Raw genomic sequence first — 14263 nt, forward strand, 5'->3', positions numbered from 1 at the left:
GGAGGATCAGTTGGGTAATTGGAGTGATGAAAGAATGGCAATCATTTTTGAGTGAAGGTGGCATGATTTGAAGATATTATTTCCTGCACCTTCTATCCTAATGGTTGAGCTTTTTGGCAATATTGAAGAAAATCTTTGAGATGCTGAAATCCTTCTTATAGATAGTGTATCCTGCAGTCGTAACTTGCTAGCTGTGGTGGGAGGAACTGTTTAAAGTGAAGTACCACTCAAGTGGGCAGCTTTCCCCTAAGTGATAAAGCTTTGGTGCTAATTTAGTGACTCTAAGTCTTGTATGTGTCTAGGATTTGGGGATTTGAGAGGTGAGTCATTTCTTGTTAGGTACCTTGTTTTTGACCTGGTCTTGTAGTCAGTATTTATGTTCCTGAAACACTTTTCTGAGCTCTGGCATGGGAAGGGGTTACTTGACAGAGGAAAAGATTCAAAGATATAATCAAATCCTACTTGGGGAAAATGCACGTATCCAGGATTCTTTGGGTAGCACAGTAGATGGTGTTTGAAAACTTTGGCCATATGTCAGGTGTACCCACAAACCCTGCACACGTTGTAGAAAGAGCAGCTCACCTCTAAAACTATCCACCACTTTTTCCCATTAGTTGCTGATCTGTGAAATTGTCTGGTTCCCACATTGGTCTCATTAGCCCTGTTGCAAGCTGCAAAACTGTAAATGAAGTAACTCATCTGAGATCCCAAGGATTGAAATAATGAGACACAGGACAGGTTGTTGGTGCAGCAATGTCTGATCTGTAGCCTCTAATGTTTGGTGGTGGACTTCATTATGGTGGTACCATTAAATATCAATGAGATGAAGTTTGTGGATATCATTGTTATCAGGCACTTGGGTGGTATAAATGTTGCTTGCAATTATCAGTCGCTATATTAATGTTTTTAGATTCTGAACATGGACATACTGATGTTTTAAGGAATGTCAAATGGAAATAAACATTTGAATGAATGCAAATCATCTGTATCCAGATGTTATTAATGATAGAAGCAGATTATTGGAATAGGGGCATTACCCTAGACAGCTAGTATTGGAAAACAGTGTTTCTTGGATATGTTGATTGCTGCTCCCTTTGATGTTAAAATGAAAATGTAACTTTCATAAAGGCTTGCTTGTGTTGATACTGAAGTTTTCTTGTTACTGACTTGCCAACAACTGCAGTAATTTGCATTGCTATTCATCTCTTGTTTTATCTTTTGTGCAAGAGATCAAAGCACAGACATCTAGAGAGTTACAAGGTTGCAAAGAAAGACTGTAAGAATGGACTTGGCTGAGTTAGAAGAGGCAATAAGAAGGCCTTAATGAAAACCCCAAGACATTCTGTGAATGTGTGAAGAACAGGAGGATGACTAGAATGAGGGTAGGACCTTCTAAAGATGGAAGAGGAAATGTTGCCTAGAGTCAGGAGGTCCTTGTACAAACCCCCATTTCCAGAAAGTTGGGATATTTTCCAAAATGCAGTAAAAACAAAAATTTATGATATGTTAATTCACGTGAACCCTAAAAGTACAAAGAAAAGATTTTCAATAGTTTTACTGACCAACTTAATTGTATTTTGTAAATATACACAAATTTAGTATTTGTGACAAACGGGTCTCGGTGACTATGCTGCATGATACTGGTGCAAAACAGTCTTTTATCTGCTCTGATGCACTAGATTTTTCTGAGGGCATGTTTTGTGGATCATATGCCTTGGTGCAGGGAATTGAGGTGGGGGTTTAGAAGTTCTACTACACACAATCCATTTGCAGTCAGGCCTAGTGGTTTCATCACAGTTGTCAGGACAAGACCTTCTCTACCAGCCAGAGAGGTCACCCTAACCCTGGGCAATGACCTAATGACCTAGCTGGTGGGAAGGAGCTGCCATGCCAGAGGTGGCAGCTACACTCTTGGATCAACCCTGGAATGAGAAACTTGCTAGTGATTTCCTCTCTGTTTCCTGCCTGTGTGAAAACTCGTGCTCAGTCCCACAGATCTGAAGTTGCAGTGAATCTTTCCTACACCTTTTTTGTGTCACCTCAACCTAGCTCACTTGCGGTGGCTCTGGTAGTGCTGGACTCTGCTGTGAAGCATCTAAAGGAAATTCCATCTAGTGGGGTGCTTGAGTTGCCATCTACCTTCGGGCAGTTTATTGCAGCTCTGTGGGCAGTTCCTTCCCTCGCTTTGTGTTGGTCTGCGAAGGAGGGTGCTACAGACAGCAGCAAAAAGAGTGCTTGCTTTGAGGAAAATGGTTTGCTTATGTGTAAGTGGGTGCCAGTTGTTTCTGATGGCTTCGGCTGCGATACTGTCTTTTAGATAGTGATACCGACAAATAACTGATGGCATGTGCTGCAGTAAGTGCTTGACCAACCATTCGCAGAACACCTGGGTGTTACTAACACATATAACTGCATTTGACCCCATTTCTCTTGGCCTGGAATGAAGTCTGCCATGGCTGACTATTGCCAAACCAGTCTGGTATTCCAGCATGTAGGTAAACCTAACCAGGTTATTCCCCCTGTGCCTCTTCACTTGTTGGTGCAAGTGCTGGTGAATTGCGTAGGGCCCTTGTCTAAAACTAAGTCGGGGGCCAGTTTTTTCTGATAATAATGTGCGTGGCCACCTGTTTTCCCTGCGCAGAATTACTGCCCCTGTTATAAACAAAGCCTTGATGCTGTTCTTCTCCACACTTGGCCTGCCAAGAGTTATACAGACTGACCGGGGTATGAATTTTTTTGTTCTGAGTGTTTGCACCCGTTATAAACACACTTCCAGTGATGTCCAGTGCACATCACCCTGAGTCATGGCACGTTAGTGATTTCATCAAATGCTAAGTGTATGTTGCGTGTCTATTGTTTTGTACATGGCAGAGACCAGGACACGGGCATTCCTTTTGTACTATTTGCAGTGCGCAAAACAGTACAGGAGTCCCTAGGATTCAGTCCTGCTGTGTTAGTCTTTGGGCATACTGTTCAAGGGCCGCTTAAACTACTCAGAGCTCCTGCTAGGAGATTCCCTGAAGTCCTCATCCAATGTGTTGGATTATGTTAGTGAATTCAGAGACGTGTACACACTAATGAGATGAAGATGCATTATGATAGAAAAGTTGTGCCTTGCTGCTTAAGTCCTGGGGATTTGGCTTTGGCATTTCTTCCTGTATCTGGATCAGCACTCCAAGCTCGCTTTATAGGACTTTGTGTGATCTGAAACTGACTCAATACCCTTCACTATAGGCAATAAACCCGCATGTACCACATCAATGTACTAAGGATGTTTTATGATTGGGAACAGCGAATAGGAGTTCTGCCTTTGAAAGTAGTATCTAGCTGACAGCATGGATGAAGATGGCCTAGAGTTGTGGAATGCCCTGGAGCAGTGCATCAGATTGCAGAATTCTGCATCATTGGAGCTCCCTGGTTGATTGTCACATCTGGATCCCCTGCAACAGTCAGATGTGTTACAATTAATTCAGAATTATTCGGTTTCGTTTAACGATGCCCCTACTCGAACAAATATGTTGGAGCATGACATTGTTGTGAAGGTGCTAGGCCTATTAAGCAGCATGCGTACCTTGTAAACCCTACTAAAAGAGCGTTGAGGAGGTAAGCTACCTGTTCAATCATGGGCTAGCCCATCCTAGCTCTACACCATAGAGATCCTCTGCATCTTGGTGCCAAAGAGTGATGGAGCTGTCCACTTCTGCGTAGAACATCAGAAAGTAACTGCTGTTTATGGAGGATTGCATTGATAGTAGATTCATTAAGTTTGTCAATAAGCTTGACCTGTTAAAAGAATCCCGCTCACTCCTCATGCTGCTGAAATCTCTGCCTTAGTTACTCTGGAGCATTTCCTCCAGTACTCTGTCATTGCGTTTGGAATGTGTAACATACCTGCAACATTCCAATGACTTGTGTCCCTAGTTTCAGGAGAAGTACCTCACTGCAAGGCTTATTTAAATGACATGGTGTTCTATTCTGCTGACTAGCTGCCACACATGAGACTTTACAGCATGTATTCATGCGTTTAGGTGAGGCCTCATTGGCCCTTAATTTGGCTAAATGTGACTTTGGGAAAGCTTGGGTCAACTATCTGGGCAAAGTCGTTGGCTGAGGTCAAGTGCGTCCAGTTGACGCGAAGGTTGAGACAATGCGTTCCTTCCCTGTGCCCGATGTGAAACTGCAACTCCGGTGTTTCTTTGGTATGGCTGGTTATTATGGATGTTTCTGTCAAAATTTCTCCACAGTCATGTCCCCTCTTACTAGCCTGCTGAGCTCTTCCCGTGAGTTTGCGTGGACCCCTGAGTGCCAGGTGTTGCTTGAGCTTCTGAAGATGCTGTTGTGCCACCCACCTGTTCTCACTGCACCTGATTGTGTCGTGGTTTCTCGTGCCCCACAAATGACCAAGAGACGCAGAAGATTCTTCAAGAAGGGTTAAACTTTAATTTGCAAATCAAAGCTGAGACAGTCATTGAGCTAGTTGCTGATTGCCCACCGATCCTTTTGGACCCAGCATTTTTTTATAACAATCTCCTGGTCCAGTTGTATTAACATGTAATTGATCTATAGTTGCGTATTACACGTACCACACGTACATCTTGTCCCTATTGTTTCTACCCATTGACTTAATCATGTTCTAATCTACATCTCTTTAACACACCATTGTCTTCTACATTCTTAAGATTTCATTCTCTAGCAAATAGCAAGTTTACATTCTTAATACTTCGTGACTTAATTATGTTTTAATCTACATCTCTTAGCTACCTCTCATTAACACACCATTGTCTTCTACATTTTTAGGATACATGCATAGCAAATAGCAAACTCAGAACTGACCAATGTTCTAATCTACATCTTTAAGATTTCATTCTCCTATTTTCAAAACTGACTTCATAGTTTTGGTTACACAGCAAAATTTATACTTTTATACTCCAATAATTGCAGCAATGCAGTTGTAGGAGGATGGTTGACCATCCTGTATGTTACTTTTCTAAGAAGTTTGACAAGCACCAAAGTAACTACTGCACCATACTACAACCACTTGCATTACAATACTTCGAAGTTTATGTAGGTTCCAGCTCTCTCCCAGTAGTAGTATATACACAGACTACAATCCCATTGTCTTTCTCTCTTGTATGCAGAGCCAACACCTTGTGCACTGACATAAAATTATAATACTGATATTCATTATAAGGGAGCAACGCACTTTCTCAGTCCGTGAGTTAATGTTTTGTTGTAAAACCGAGACACGTTTCTTGTGGGTGGGGGTATTACATGCTTGCGTACTGTGTGCCTGTGTTCTCGTTTTCCGCTCTTGCTTCCCAGACGCAGTCTTCTTTAAATTGCGTTCTCCAAATACTGATTGAAGCAGTCCTGACAAGGAGGCAGGTTCAACAGTGCTCTAAATGGAGACAAACAGCAAATCGACACACCTAAAGCAAGGAAAGCTGGGCGGGGGGAATTGTTAGTTAAAGAATCGTGCTTGTACCCTTCATGCTCTGACCTGTGTTTTCACATTGTGAATTTTTGGCTTTTGGATTACTCTTTAGATTTGGGTGTCCTGGATCACTTCTGTAAGTGTACTGCAAATAGGACTAGTTGTGTCTGTCTTGTCTTTCTCACATCACAAGCAACACAGCACTGAGGGTGGGCTTGTTTTTATGTTGCTTCCCTGACACCCCTAGACTACGGCCAACAGGGGGAACATAATAGCTTAGAGCTCAAAGGCAAGTTTATTGTCATATGTACAAGTATGTGTACGCACAGGTGCAGTGAAAAACTTTGTAACAGCAGCATCACAGGCACATAACATTTAAGCAAATGATAGACGTAATTAAGTATAAGTTACGTATTCTTACAAGAAACCACAAGCAGAATAGATGAGTCTTTTTGAATGCTAAGTAACCATAGTGTTACTCAATTGTAGTGGTTAGGGGTTTGGTAGTTGGTTCAACAGCCCAATGGTTGAAGTTAAGTGGCTGTACTTGAACCTGGTAGTGTAGGACTTCAGGCTCTGTACCTCCTGCCTGAGGGTGGTTGGGTAGCTGCAAGGAGATGGCATGCCCTGGGTGGTGAGGAATTTTGATGATAGATGCTGCCTTTGTCAGGCAGCACCTCGTGTAGATACTTCCAGTGGTGAAGAGTGATGTGCCGTGCTATAACAAGCTGATATGTGATAGTAAAGACATGCACGTGCTTAAGATTGCATCTATATGCTAGGGCCAGGACAAATCATTCAATATGTTGAAGCCCAGAAATTGAAAGCTTCTGACTTCACAACTTGAACTATATTGAGGAAATTTGATGCTATGCAAGACAAAGCATTCTATATCATTACTATCCAGCTTTTTGTACTAAACATTTGCCATTAATGTCAAGCCCATTAATGTCAGTGCAAGACAGTGGCATGCAAAAGTTTGTGCACCCCGTTCAAAATTTCTGTTATTGTGAATAAGCGAGTAAAAAATGACCTGATTTCTAAAAGGCATAAAGTTAAAGAAGACATTTTTTAAATATTTTAAGCAAGATTACTTTTTTATTTCCATCTTTTACAGTTTCAAAATAACAAAAATGACAAAAAAGCAAAAGTTTGGGCACCCTGCATGAATGTACTTAGTAACACCCCCTTTGGCAAGTATCACAGCTTGTAAGTGCTTTCTGTAGCCAGCTAAGAGTCTTTCAATTTTTGTTTGGGGGATTTTTACCCATTCTTCCTTGCAAAAGGCTTCTAGTTTTGTGAGATTCTTGGGTCATTTTGCATGCACTGCTCTTTTGAGGTCTATCCACAGATTTTTGATGATGTTTAGATTGGGGGACTGCGAGGGCCATGGCAAAACCTTCAGCTAGCACCTCTTGAGGTGTGTTTAGGTTCACTATCCTGTTGTAGAAGCCATCCTCTTTTCATCTTCAGCTTTTTTTTTACAGATGATGTGATGTTTACTTCCAGAATTTGCTGGTATTTAATTGAATTCCTTCTTCCCTCTACCAGTGAAATGTTTCCCGTGCCACTGGCTGCATCACAAGCCCAAAGCATGATCGATCCACCCCCATGCTTAACAATTGGAGTGGTGTTCTTTTCATGAAATTCTGTACCCTTTTTTTCTCCAAACATACCTTTGCTCATTGCAGCCAAAAACTTTTATTTTAACTTCATCAGTCCACAGGTCTTGTTTCCAAAATGCATCAGGCTTATTTAGATGTTCCTTTGCAAACTTCTGATGCTGAATTTTGTGGTGAGGATGCAGGAAAGGTTTTCTTCTGATAATTCTTCCATGAAGGTCATATTTGTGCAGGTGTCGCTGCACAGTAGAACAGTGTACCAACACTCCAGAGCCTGCTAAATCTTCCTGAAGGTCTTTTGCAGTCAAACAGGGGTTTTGATTTGCCTTTCTAGCAATCCTACGAGCAGTTCTCTTGGAAAGTTTTCTTGGTCTTCAGATCTCAACTTGACCTCCATCGTTCCTGTTAACTGCCATTTCTTAATTACATTATGAACTGAGGAAACAGCTACCTGAAAATGCTGTGTTATCTTCTTAGCCTTCTGCTTTGTGAGCATAATTTGAAGTGCTGGGCAGCTGCTTAGAGGGGCCCATGGTTGCTGATTGTTGGGACAAGGTTTGAGGAGTCAGGATATTTATAAAACTTTGAAATTTGCATCACCTGGCCTTTCCTAACAATGATTGTGAACAAGCCATAGCCCTAACAAGCTAATGAAGGTCTGAGACCTTGGTAAAAGTTATCTGAGAGCTCAAATCTCTTGGGGTGCCCAAACTTTTGCATGGTGCTCTTTTCCCTTTTTCCCCACTCTAAAATTGTACAAAACAAAAATAATTCACTAATCTTGCTTAAAATGTTGAAAAGAATGTGTCATCTTTAACTTTGACTTTTGGAGATCAGTTCATCTTCTCACTTAACTATTCACAGTAACAGAAACTTTGACCAAGGGTGCCCAAACATTTGCATGCCACTGTATAGATGGATCTTGGGTCCTGTAGTTAGCCGCACAGCATAGTAACGAAGGTTTGCTGCACCTGTAGTCTTGCATTAAATTCTGGGTGCCCATTATAGGAAGAATCTGGAGATTTTGGAGGGAATGCAGAATTGCTTCTTGGATTAGAGGGCATGTGCTATAAGGAGAGGTTGGACAAACTTGTTTTCTCTGTGGTAGAGGGTGAAGGGAGATGGGGTGGAAGTTGATAGAATTGAGAGACATAGATAGTATAAACAGCTAGTATCTTCTGGAGTTGAAATATCTAATACAAGAATTCATGCATCTCAGGCAAGAGGGGATAAGTTCAAAGGAGATGTGCAAGGCAAGTTCTTCAGTTAAGGGTGGGTGTCTGGAATGTACTGCCAGGTTATGGTAGTCGAGGCAAATATGATTGAGCTTCTTGGGCATATTCAGGTGCAGAGGATTGAGGGAGATTCTTACATAAGCAGAGGGGATTAGTTTAGTTTTGCATTTAATTACAATATTCAGCACAATATCATGGGCTAAGGGCCTATTCCTATACTGTTCTGTATTCTTTCACCATTTGTGCACGATAGCTATAGCTGATGTAAGGAATGAATGGCAGCATGTATGATTTCTGAAATGTACCTTAGTATTTTACCTAGGTCACTCTGACAGCTTATTCCTAGCTATAAACTTTGCTACAAAGTGGGACAAGGAAAGGGTGGCACATGGTAACACCACACCTAGAGGTTCCCCTTCAAATTTCACATTGTCCTCACATAGCTCCAAAGACAGTGGAGTCTTGGTGTTCTTAAATCCTGAAGTCCTCTTCTTAGTAGCTTTAAGGATAGTAGTTCACCACAATTGGGAATAAGCAATGAATGCCATCCTTATCTGTTATACCCTGATACCAAAAAATGTTAAGTAAAATGGAAATTGGTGCAAATAATTGATTTCAGGAAGAACTTTACGATGTTTATGATAACCTATCATTTTCAAGTTTATTGCCATCTGACTGTGTGTGTGTGTGTGTGTATGTATGTATGTATGTATGTGATATATATACAGGATCAAATGAAACGATGTTCCTCTGGACCATGGTACACCAATAAACATTGCACATAGTATTGTTTACTGTTTATTCAGTGTTCAGACAATGGTGATGCAAGTGCTGGGTTGAATTTCAGACTGAATATTTTCCATATCATTGTTGAAGCCTAGGAAGTTGCCATTCAGGTTTTCCAAGAACAATGTGGTCATGTTATTCAGCTCCTTCTCAAATATTAAATGGATTTCCTTTTTGGAAGTGCAAATTAAATCTGTTTCCACCATTCTCTCGGGCAACAAACGTAATCTTGCTATATGATACTTTTCCACATTGATCTGATCCTTGTATTTAAATTTAACCTTATATACTTTTCAATCTGTGCATTCAGTTACTCTTCAATCTCTTCTGGATGTGTGAAATCTTCAACATGTCTATCAAATTATCTATATAAACCGACCATCTTGTTGCACAAAAACAGTTAAGACATAACTCCATCCATTTTAATTAATCTCTCAATGCCCTGAATATTCTAAACTTATTCTGCATCATCTGACTTGCTTTTTGTAAGCTTTTTGAGCATTGTAACCAGAATTGGGTACATGAATTTGGGTGTGGCAAAATTTGGATTTTGAAGAGATACAAGTTTCATTTTTTTTTATTCTCCATCTTTCCTATAGGTAAGTTGTAATCCTTGCACTTTTAATGTTTCTTGACCTCTCTTGCCACATTGAAAGGGTTATGTCCCTGGTTTTCCCTACAACCACTTTGAATTTCTACTTTTAAAATTGTTTCCTGTAAGAATGAAAGTGATATTTTATTAACTACAATAACATATCTTCCATGTCTGCACTTGTTACTAGTCTATTGGTCAGTTACCATTTTCTTCCATTTTTACTACATCTGTTTTGTCGCTTGCACATTTTGAGGATGGGTTTGCTGCATTCATGTTATTAATATTCTTCAAGGAAGATGTCTGCCATCCATTTTTTCCGTTCTGGTCAACTTTGTGAAATGGTGTGGCACCACCACCTCAGAAAGAATAAATTTTAAAAAATTCACTTGCTGATCCTTTATATACAATATACTTTTCTGCACCCTAAAGTATCACTATGATTCTTGTCCCTAAGCTAATTTGTACTCGTACAACTACTGATTTCATTCCGTGGATTGTTTTGTTGACAGACTGTGGCTTTTTGACTAGTGTCAACAACATTCCTATCTTCAGCCCTCTGTCTCATTACAAAAATCCAACTGTGTTGAGCACTATTTTCCGTACTTATTGTGTGCTTGCTAACTTTTGGATGGATGATTTAATTTTATCTCTGATTAATACTAGCCACTTTCCGAATACTATGTGATCAGTTCGGCATGTGGTAAATTTAGCTTGTGTTTGACGCTATCCTACTGCTGAACGGGATGCCAGATTTTAATTCCTCAGGTTTCCTGGCACTTGTAACTTATGTTGGGCGAGAATAAAATACTGTAGCAGAGATGATCATACAAAACTTGTGATGTTGTATATGGAGACAAATATGGGTGAGTTACTGATCCATTACTAGAAGAATATTAAGCTAATAATGAGATTGTGGCTCTGGATTAGCAGGTACATTTAAATGAAATGCAAGGTGTTGTTAATATTGATGTAACATTATTAATGTTGATGGAAAACAAATCCATTACAGGTGTGGAAGGCTAGACTGAATGGCTATGAAGAGGCTGCAAAACTATTTCAGAAGATATCAGATGAAAAAAGCCCGGAATGGTCAAAATACCTAGGATTAATCAAAAAATTTGTAACTGATTCAAATGCAGTAGCTCAACTGAAAGGACTGGAAGCTGCACTTACTTACATAGAAAATGCTCATGTTGCTGGAAAGTAAGTTGTTTTTCTTTGAAACCAATTCCATTGATGTTCATTCATTTAATGTTTTAAATTCTGTTGGCATGGGCTTCCAAATGCACGAGCTGCATGTTGTATAAGTGTTGCATGTTTTGGGATCTTTGTAATTTTGTGAAATTGCAAGAATTAACTAATTATCCTGACTACATACTGACTTGTCTAATATGAGATCTCTTTCAGTATAGGTGGGACTAGGTGAGAGTAAGCGTTCGGCACAGACTGGAAGGGCCGAGATGGCCTGTTTTCGTGCTGTAATTGTTATATGGCTATATGGTATATACAAATGGTTTGGAATAATCCAAGTTACCATGGGTGATAATTTGTTGTTTTAAATATTCAGGTTTCCCCCGCTATCTGAAGGTAGAGCATTCCTATGAAACCGTTTGTAAGCCAAAGTGTCGTAAAGCGAAGAAGCGATTTCCATTAATTTATATGGGAAAAATTTTTTGAGTGTTCCCAGACCCAAAAAATACCTGCCAAATCATACCAAATAACACATAAAACCTAAAATAACAAGAACATATACTAAAAGCAGGAATGATATGATAAATATACAGCCTATATAAAGTAGAAATATTGTATGTATGGTGTAGTTTCACTCTTCAAAATCGGGAAGACAACGAGGCAAAATTGATTTGGAGAAAAAAATCGGCGCGTATGCAAGTACACGCATGCGTGCACAACTGCCTGCACAAGGCTTCACGGTCAAGGTAGTTTTTCTTGGGGTAAACACACGAATAAAGCGGGCGTCTTTTTTTCATAAAAGCGAAAATCCTCTTTGGTTAGTGAAAACAGGTACTAATGTAGGTCTTTCGTAACAGCGAGCTGTCATAAAGTGAACGTTCGAAAAACAGGGGACACCTGTGTGTGCCTGTTCTGTATGTAGAAACTGTTCCATAATAGATCCATGAATTTCTTAATTTCTTTAACAGATGTTGAAGATGTATTTAAGTCCAAATATAATTAGAATTAATGATCAGATTCAAAACAACAGGTAAATGAACAGCTCTGATTAATGTCCGCTCCAAAAAAAACCCAAAATAAAGTGTTACTTAAAATTTGAAGCAAGTCTTTGTTTTTAAATCATGGTCAGACTTGGTTAAAAAAATTAGTTATTTATCTTGTTACTGATGGGTTACATGGATAAATTAACATGTTTTGAGAATCTTTTGAATGTTACCAACTTTTTTTCTTATTCACGTGCAAATGCAGAATAATACTTCTCTCGTGCTGATCTGGAGCAGAACTGTGGTATATTTTGGCCATGAAAGTGTTATACGGGTTGAACATCCCTGATCCAAAATGCTTGCGGCTGGAAGTGTTTCAGATCTTGTAATAGTTGTGCTTGTATATTGAGATGCCTTTGGAATGGGACCCAAGTCTAAACACAAAATCCATTTGCATTACACATGCAGCTTATGTGCAGCTGGTGTGAAGCTCAGAGTAAACAGTCCACATTCTGACATAGTGGAACTAGGTCCTCCATGGACTGTTGGAGTTGAATGACCATCCCAGTCATGTCTGTTACTGGGTTCTAGTGCTGTGATTGGCTTCATATCTGCCATTGATTTCAAACACCCATCTGTTCCACAACAACTGAGGGAGGGGGTTTAGTTAACAATTTTTTGCATGAAACAGTTGCGTTCAATTTTCAGTTTGTTGTGATAGGTCGTTGCTTATGTCATGATCAGCATACTGTTAAGCCTTATAGGTTAACTCTGCTGACTAATCCACTCTTTCAATACATGAGCAAGATCTTCATTTTTCGCTTAATGCAGTGTTTTCTGGTCTTTACCCATGTGAGGCTACTTTTCAGAACTGTCTGTGGTGTGTAGAGACCTGTGTATTGCCTCTGAACTTTACCAGTGTCTTGTGGAATTTTCCATTTGTGATGTCATGTCAGTGCTCAAAAAAATTTACATTTCGGAGGTTTTAGTATTTTGGATAAGAGCTGCTCAAACAGTACTCCTTTTTTGTAATGTATTTTAGTAATAATCACTGGAGTAATTATTACTACTTATCATTTCAGAACGGCTGGAGAGGTGGTATCTGGAGTTGTAAATAAAGTCTTCAACCAACCGAAAGCCAGAGCCAAGGAGTTGGGAATGGAAATATGTCTTATGTATATAGAAATAGAGAAGACTGAACCTGTGCAAGAGGAACTACTGAAAGGGCTGGACAACAAAACCCCTAAGGTTGTTGTGGCTTGCATAGAAACTATAAGGAAGGCACTCAGGTAAATCTAGCATGTTATAATTTCTTGAAATTGTAGAAATCATTGTCCCTTAGTTTTATAAAAATTAGTTTATAAAATTATAAAATTAATTTTATAAAAGTAATCAAATGTTCAAGTTTTGTCTTCAAGTGACATCTGCACATTTAATTGTGAATAAAATGATTTGGGTGTGAAATATCTGGGAAAAGTGTAAAATTCCTTAGCAAACTAAGCCACATTTTAAAATGTATAAAATTCACTGAAAATTAACATTATTTTTATAGTGAATTTGGTTCAAAAATAATACAACTCAAGCCAATTGTCAAGGTATTGCCAAAGTTGTTTGAATCTCGAGAAAAAGCAGTTCGAGATGAAGCTAAATTATTGGCTGTGGAAGTATACAAATGGATTCGTGATGCCTTACGACCACCACTGCAAAATATTAATTCTGTGCAGGTATGGTACATTCATACATTAACTTTGTTGCATCACTTTTGCTGTATCAAATGCTAAGATAAATATTTGGATTTCTTCCAAACCACCACACAGTTGAAGGAACTTGAAGAAGAATGGGTTAAGTTGCCAACCACAGCCCCTAGACAGTCCAGATTCTTGCGCTCTCAACAAGATCTCAAAACCAAATTTGAGCAGCAGCAAGCAGTGGGTGAAGATGAAGAAGGTCAGTAAAACACATTGATCACAAAAAGCACATGGAGTAAATTCATGCTATTTGATTTTTACTCGTCTCATTTTAGTTGACTTTTCTAGATAGAGCATAGAAATGGAAGAAGGAAGAAGCCGTCTATTCTATATGATGTGTCCTTGTCCATTTATTTATTGCACTTGAAGCCTTAGTAGTCTTCTCATGACCCGTACTTTCACCTGGCTTTTATAATTGTCAGACTGGCTTTTTTGTCCAATTTGCCAACATTATTTTGTACAGTGAAGACTCCCGAAACCCTTTCAGAGCCCTTTCATTGTATACTTAAGTACTGCTTCCCACTTGTCTGGTCTGAGTTAGAACACCAAAAAGGTGCAGAAGTAGGTCCCCTCAAGCCTGTTTGTGGCATTTGATATAATCGCAGCTGATCCACACTGGTGTCAACTTCTGTGCCATTGAATTCCTTTAACATCGTTAAATAAATCAGA

At 39.5% G+C, this 14263-nt stretch overlaps 1 protein-coding gene across 6 annotated transcripts in view; it reads left to right on the forward strand.

Moving 5' to 3' along the window:
• ckap5 (cytoskeleton associated protein 5) overlaps positions 1–14263 on the forward strand; it is a 93426-nt gene that overhangs the window by 8774 nt on the left and 70389 nt on the right. For all 6 annotated transcript variants that reach the window (XM_073049677.1, XM_073049681.1, XM_073049683.1 and 3 more), the window contains exons 3-6: positions 10682–10875; positions 12929–13135; positions 13399–13570; positions 13664–13793. In XM_073049677.1, the coding sequence (XP_072905778.1) occupies positions 10682–10875; positions 12929–13135; positions 13399–13570; positions 13664–13793 (703 nt within the window). The remainder of the gene's footprint in view (positions 1–10681; positions 10876–12928; positions 13136–13398; positions 13571–13663; positions 13794–14263) is intronic.

This window comes from Hemitrygon akajei, chromosome 6, assembly GCF_048418815.1.
Source record: "Hemitrygon akajei chromosome 6, sHemAka1.3, whole genome shotgun sequence".
NCBI lineage: Eukaryota > Metazoa > Chordata > Chondrichthyes > Myliobatiformes > Dasyatidae > Hemitrygon > Hemitrygon akajei.